At 28.7% G+C, this 7803-nt stretch overlaps 1 protein-coding gene across 1 annotated transcript; it reads right to left on the bottom strand.

Annotated features, from left to right (window-relative positions):
* Nucleotides 1-2526: 2526 nt before the first annotated feature.
* On the bottom strand, nt 2527-5076 carry LOC119664496 (GRB10-interacting GYF protein 2-like). The gene is made up of 3 exons (XM_038073970.1): nt 4937-5076; nt 3559-3768; nt 2527-2828 (listed from the first exon to the last, which is right to left on the bottom strand). Exons 1-3 carry the CDS (start codon nt 5067-5069, stop codon nt 2527-2529), a joined length of 645 nt encoding a protein of 214 aa, XP_037929898.1. The 5' UTR covers nt 5070-5076.
* Nucleotides 5077-7803: the final 2727 nt, after the last annotated feature.

A 7803-nucleotide genomic window follows, 5' to 3' on the forward strand; every position in this document is an offset into this window, starting at 1 on the left:
AAATTTCATTTGTAATCTCCATTTAATATTCTTTAGTTTGCATCAGTGTGTTACCACTGTACCATGAATTTTATTTGAGACGCGAGTTATATGTTTTAACTATAACTATTAGAATTAATAATTTAAACACATTTATTTTCTTTTATAGAAAAAAAAAATTTATTTATTTATTTATTGAATTAATGGACACAAAAAAAACACTGATCGCGTGGTGACTGGCAAGAAGACTCTGTCCAACTTACTTTTTAGTTATTTCTTCCCAAGCCACTAGTACAGCTTACACTTGCTGACTTTACAGTTCCTCTTAAACAAATATGTGTTACAGGATGGATCAAGACAGTATCCGCAACATCTAAAGCCTTTTGCATTCATTCTTATTTATTTTATATTTATATCGCAAACGTTATTTTGTGTTGAATAATTTTCTCAGTCGATAATTTTGACTTATGGCCGTTTAAAGTTTGCAACATATTTTCAATAAAAAATTCTGAGTCCTTTACTGAACATTTAAACGACATTTTACGTTTCTTATTGCTTCCCTAACCCATAACTACATCTCTATTTAAATTTTTGGTGGAGTTTTTGAATTTTATAGCTCTTAGTAGAGCAACATTAGAAGTGCTATTAAGGCTTGTTTTTGACATATTATTCAAATCAAGGTCCCTATCACTACCTGTGGTTCTATCTAAGAGGGAAGTATCTAACGTATTTACTACGTTTATCGGCACTAATGTGCTTGACTCTTCATATGTTTGTAAGAGGGGGGGTATCTAACGTATTTAATACACTTATCGGCACTAATGTGCTTGATTCGTCATTTGTTTCGTTATCATTAAACGAATTACCTTTTATAATTTTCATTTTACAAAAATAATAAGCATTACATATCTTACGCCTAACATGTACGTTATTTTTTTAATTAAAATAATTGACTTACCTGATAATTGAGTATTTATATTCTCAATAATACGCTCGAAGATGTCTTGATCAGCTTCTTTTAAGCCAATCTTAAGTATTTCCTCCTTCTTCAATGCCCCAAGAATGGCAGCAGTGTAATTTATTTTAACCATAATCGTTCACGACTTGGAAACAAATTAAAAAAAAATTAATTAATAAAATTAGTTAACACTAGAATTGTGCATTATTGGAAGAAACTATACTTTAGATTGTATAGTTGTATAGAAGGTGACAAAATATATTGCAACGAATCATACCATATATGAAGTATCTAATCTAAGTATCTATAAAATCTTGCTTAACGTGGTCAAAATTACTAACAAATATATTTACTTTACAATTCACAAATATAACTATGCTGTTGAAAAACGATTTAAATGAATCAATGTCAATAAGGGACTTTGCAAACATTATAACAAGTGTAAGACATTAAATAAAAAAGTAGTTTGTTTTAATATATTAAATAAAATAAAATTTTTTTTAAAATTAAAAGCAAAGAACCAATCATTTAATTTGCTTTTACCCCCTTATTTAAATTAATTACATATGGTGATTTCCTTTTTCTTTTTTGTACTCTGAAAAGTTAAAAAAAAAGAAATTTGTTAATTTTTTTGAAAATTTTAATAAAAATGATTTAAATTACGTTTTATTTCATTGTTTTCTTCCTGCCGACGACGGTTTTCTTCCTGTCGATGGCGGTTTTCTTCCTGCCGCCGAAAGTTTTCTTCTTGCCGCTGGCGGTTTTTTTCGCGTCGCCGGTAGTAACAACTGGCCGTTGGCTGTTTTTTTTTTGCTATTAACGCTGCAGTTGCTAAAGAAAGATACAAAAATATTAAATTTTAATATAACATTTAATATAAATAATAATATAATATTATATATATATTTTGAATTAAATTATTTACATACATTTTTACCCCCAAAGAGCAATCCTATTAACACACCGGCTAGTATAGATCTATAATATATAGATCTAAAATCTATTACATAATTCTAATCAAATTCAATTATTTTGCTTTTATATATAATATTGTAACATAAATTTCATATGTAATCTCCATGTAATATTCTTTAGTTTGCATCAGTGTGTTACCACGCGAGTTTTATTTGAGACGCGAGTTATATGTTTTAACTATAACTATTAGAATTAATAATTTAAACACATTTATTTTCTTTTATAGAAAAAAAAAATTTATTTATTTATTTATTGAATTAATGGACACAAAAAAAACACTGATCGCGGTGACTGGCAAGAAGACTCTGTCCAACTTACTTTTTAGTTATTTCTTCCCAAGCCACTAGTACAGCTTACACTTGCTGACTTTACAGTTCCTCTTAAACAAATATGTGTTACAGGATGGATCAACACAGTATCCGCAACATCTAAAGCCTTTTGCATTCATTCTTATTTATTTTATATTTATATCGCAAACGTTATTTTGTGTTGAATAATTTTCTCAGTCGAAAATTTTGACTTATGGTCGTTTAAAGTTTGCAACATATTTTCAATAAAAAATTCTGAGTCCTTTACTGAACATTTAAACGACATTTTACGTTTATATTGCTTCCCTAACCCATAACTACATCTCTATTTAAATTTTTGGTGGAGTTTTTGAATTTTATAGCTCTTAGTAGAGCAACATTAGAAGTGCTATTAAGGCTTGTTTTTGACATATTCAAATCAAGGTCCCTATCACTACCTGTGGTTCTATCTAAGAGGGAAGTATCTAACGTATTTACTACGTTTATCGGCACTAATGTGCTTGACTCTTCATATGTTTGTAAGAGGGGGGTATCTAACGTATTTAATACACTTATCGGCACTAATGTGCTTGATTCGTCATTTGTTTCGTTATCATTAAACGAATTACCTTTTATAATTTTCATTTTACAAAAATAATAAGCATTACATATCTTACGCCTAACATGTACGTTATTTTTTTAAAAAAATAATTGACTTACCTGATAATTGAGTATTTATATTCTCAATAATACGCTCGAAGATGTCTTGATCAGCTTCTTTTAAGCCAATCTTAAGTATTTCCTCCTTCTTCAATGCCCCAAAAATGGCAGCAGTGTAATTTATTTTAACCATAATCGTTCACGACTTGGAAACAAATTAAAAAAAAATTAATTAATAAAATTAGTTAACACTAGAATCGTGCATTATTGGAAGAAACTATACTTTAGATTGTATAGTTGTATAGAAGGTGACAAAATATATTGCAACGAATCATACCATATATGAAGTATCTAATCTAAGTATCTATAAAATCTTGCTTAACGTGGTCAAAATTACTAACAAATATATTTACTTTACAATTCACAAATATAACTATGCTGTTGAAAAACGATTTAAATGAATCAATGTCAATAAGGGACTTTGCGAAAATTATAACAAGTGTAAGACATTAAATAAAAAAGTAGTTTGTTTTTTTTAAAATTAAAAGCAAAGAACCGATCATTTAATTTGCTTTTACCCCCTAATTTAAATTAATTACATATGGTGATTTCCTTTTTCTTTTTTGTACTCTGAAAAGTTAAAAAAAAAAGAAATTTGTTAATTTTTTTGAAAATTTTAATAAAAATGATTTAAATTACGTTTTTTTTCATTGTTTTCTTTCTGCCGACGACGGTTTTCTTCCTGTCGACGGCGGTTTTCATTCTGCCGCCGGAGGCTTTCTTCCTGCCGACGGCGGTTTTCTTCCTGCCGCCGAAGGTTTTCTTCTTGCCGCTGGCGGTTTTTTTCGCGTCGCCGGTAGTAACAACTGGCCGTCGGCTGTTTTTTTTCTGCTATTAACGCTGCAGTTGCTAAAGAAAGATACAAAAATATTAAATTTTAATATAACATTTAATATAAATAATAATATAATATTATATATATATTTTAAATTAAATTATTTACATACATTTTTACCCCCAAAGAGCAATCCTATTAACACGCCGGCTAGTATAGATCTATAATATATAGATCTAAAATAGATCTATTACATAATTCTAATCAAATTCAATTATTTTGCTTTTATATATAATATTGTAACATAAATTTCATATGTAATCTCCATGTAATATTCTTTAGTTTGCATCAGTGTGTTACCACTGTACCATGAATTTTATTTGAGACGCGAGTTATATGTTTTAACTATAACTATTAGAATTAATAATTTAAACACATTTATTTTCTTTTATAGAAAAAAAAAATTTATTTATTTATTTATTGAATTAATGGACACAAAAAAAAACACTGATCGCGGTGACTGGCAAGAAGACTCTGTCCAACTTACTTTTTAGTTATTTCTTCCCAAGCCACTAGTACAGCTTACACTTGCTGACTTTACAGTTCCTCTTAAACAAATATGTGTTACAGGATGGATCAAGACAGTATCCGCAACATCTAAAGCCTTTTGCATTCATTCTTATTTATTTTATATTTATATCGCAAACGTTATTTTGTGTTGAATAATTTTCTCAGTCGAAAATTTTGACTTATGGTCGTTTAAAGTTTGCAACATATTTTCAATAAAAAATTCTGAGTCCTTTACTGAACATTTAAACGACATTTTACGTTTCTTATTGCTTCCCTAACCCATAACTACATCTCTATTTAAATTTTTGGTGGAGTTTTTGAATTTTATAGCTCTTAGTAGAGCAACATTAGAAGTGCTATTAAGGCTTGTTTTTGACATATTATTCAAATCAAGGTCCCTATCACTACCTGTGGTTCTATCTAAGAGGGAAGTATCTAACGTATTTACTACGTTTATCGGCACTAATGTGCTTGACTCTTCATATGTTTGTAAGAGGGGGGGTATCTAACGTATTTAATACACTTATCGGCACTAATGTGCTTGATTCGTCATTTGTTTCGTTATCATTAAACGAATTACCTTTTATAATTTTCATTTTACAAAAATAATAAGCATTACATATCTTACGCCTAACATGTACGTTATTTTTTTAATTAAAATAATTGACTTACCTGATAATTGAGTATTTATATTCTCAATAATACGCTCGAAGATGTCTTGATCAGCTTCTTTTAAGCCAATCTTAAGTATTTCCTCCTTCTTCAATGCCCCAAGAATGGCAGCAGTGTAATTTATTTTAACCATAATCGTTCACGACTTGGAAACAAATTAAAAAAAAATTAATTAATAAAATTAGTTAACACTAGAATCGTGCATTATTGGAAGAAACTATACTTTAGATTGTATAGTTGTATAGAAGGTGACAAAATATATTGCAACGAATCATACCATATATGAAGTATCTAATCTAAGTATCTATAAAATCTTGCTTAACGTGGTCAAAATTACTAACAAATATATTTACTTTACAATTCACAAATATAACTATGCTGTTGAAAAACGATTTAAATGAATCAATGTCAATAAGGGACTTTGCAAACATTATAACAAGTGTAAGACATTAAATAAAAAAGTAGTTTGTTTTAATATATTAAATAAAATAAAATTTTTTTTTAAAATTAAAAGCAAAGAACCAATCATTTAATTTGCTTTTACCCTCTTATTAATTAATTACATATGATGATTTCCTTTTTCTTTTTTGTACTCTGAAAAGTTAAAAAAAAAGAAATTTGTTAATTTTTTTGAAAATTTTAATAAAAATGATTTAAATTACGTTTTTTTTCATTGTTTTCTTTCTGCCGACGACGGTTTTCTTCCTGTCGACGGCGGTTTTCATTCTGCCGCCGGAGGCTTTCTTCCTGCCGACGGCGGTTTTCTTCCTGCCGCCGAAGGTTTTCTTCTTGCCGCTGGCGGTTTTTTTCGCGTCGCCGGTAGTAACAACTGGTCGTCGGCTGTTTTTTTTCTGCTATTAACGCTGCAGTTGCTAAAGAAAGATACAAAAATATTAAATTTTAATATAACATTTAATATAAATAATAATATAATATTATATATATATTTTAAATTAAATTATTTACATACATTTTTACCCCCAAAGAGCAATCCTATTAACACGCCGGCTAGTATAGATCTATAATATATAGATCTAAAATAGATCTATTACATAATTCTAATCAAATTCAATTATTTTGCTTTTATATATAATATTGTAACATAAATTTCATATGTAATCTCCATGTAATATTCTTTAGTTTGCATCAGTGTGTTACCACTGTACCATGAATTTTATTTGAGACGCGAGTTATATGTTTTAACTATAACTATTAGAATTAATAATTTAAACACATTTATTTTCTTTTATAGAAAAAAAAAATTTATTTATTTATTTATTGAATTAATGGACACAAAAAAAACACTGATCGCGTGGTGACTGGCAAGAAGACTCTGTCCAACTTACTTTTTAGTTATTTCTTCCCAAGCCACTAGTACAGCTTACACTTGCTGACTTTACAGTTCCTCTTAAACAAATATGTGTTACAGGATGGATCAAGACAGTATCCGCAACATCTAAAGCCTTTTGCATTCATTCTTATTTATTTTATATTTATATCGCAAACGTTTTTTTGTGTTGAATAATTTTCTCAGTCGAAAATTTTGACTTATGGTCGTTTAAAGTTTGCAACATATTTTCAATAAAAAATTCTGAGTCCTTTACTGAACATTTAAACGACATTTTACGTTTCTTATTGCTTCCCTAACCCATAACTACATCTCTATTTAAATTTTTGGTGGAGTTTTTGAATTTTATAGCTCTTAGTAGAGCAACATTAGAAGTGCTATTAAGGCTTGTTTTTGACATATTATTCAAATCAAGGTCCCTATCACTACCTGTGGTTCTATCTAAGAGGGAAGTATCTAACGTATTTACTACGTTTATCGGCACTAATGTGCTTGACCTTCATATGTTTGTAAGAGGGGGGTATCTAACGTATTTAATAGACTTATCGGCACTAATGTGCTTGATTCGTCATTTGTTTCGTTATCATTAAACGAATTACCTTTTATAATTTTCATTTTACAAAAATAATAAGCATTACATATCTTACGCCTAACATGTACGTTAATTTTTTAAAAAAATAATTGACTTACCTGATAATTGAGTATTTATATTCTCAATAATACGCTCGAAGATGTCTTGATCAGCTTCTTTTAAGCCAATCTTAAGTATTTCCTCCTTCTTCAATGCCCCAAGAATGGCAGCAGTGTAATTTATTTTAACCATAATCGATCACGACTTGGAAACAAATTAAAAAAAAATTAATTAATAAAATTAGTTAACACTAGAATTGTGCATTATTGGAAGAAACTATACTTTAGATTGTATAGTTGTATAGAAGGTGACAAAATATATTGCAACGAATCATACCATATATGAAGTATCTAATCTAAGTATCTATAAAATCTTGCTTAACGTGGTCAAAATTACTAACAAATATATTTACTTTACAATTCACAAATATAACTATGCTGTTGAAAAACGATTTAAATGAATCAATGTCAATAAGGGACTTTGCAAACATTATAACAAGTGTAAGACATTAAATAAAAAAGTAGTTTGTTTTAATATATTAAATAAAATAAAATTTTTTTTAAAATTAAAAGCAAAGAACCGATCATTTAATTTGCTTTTACCCTCTTATTAATTAATTACATATGATGATTTCCTTTTTCTTTTTTGTACTCTGAAAAGTTAAAAAAAAAAGAAATTTGTTAATTTTTTTGAAAATTTTAATAAAAATGATTTAAATTACGTTTTTTTTTCATTGTTTTCTTCCTGCCGACGACGGTTTTCTTCCTGTCGACGGCGGTTTTCATTCTGCCGCCGGAGGCTTTCTTCCTGCCGCCGAAGGTTTTCTTCTTGCCGCTGGCGGTTTTTTTCTCGTCGCCGGTAGTAACAACTGACCGTCGGCTGTTTTTT

Source organism: Teleopsis dalmanni, unplaced genomic scaffold (genome assembly GCF_002237135.1).
Source record: "Teleopsis dalmanni isolate 2A unplaced genomic scaffold, ASM223713v2 unscaffolded_contig_2052, whole genome shotgun sequence".
NCBI classification, from domain to species: domain Eukaryota; kingdom Metazoa; phylum Arthropoda; class Insecta; order Diptera; family Diopsidae; genus Teleopsis; species Teleopsis dalmanni.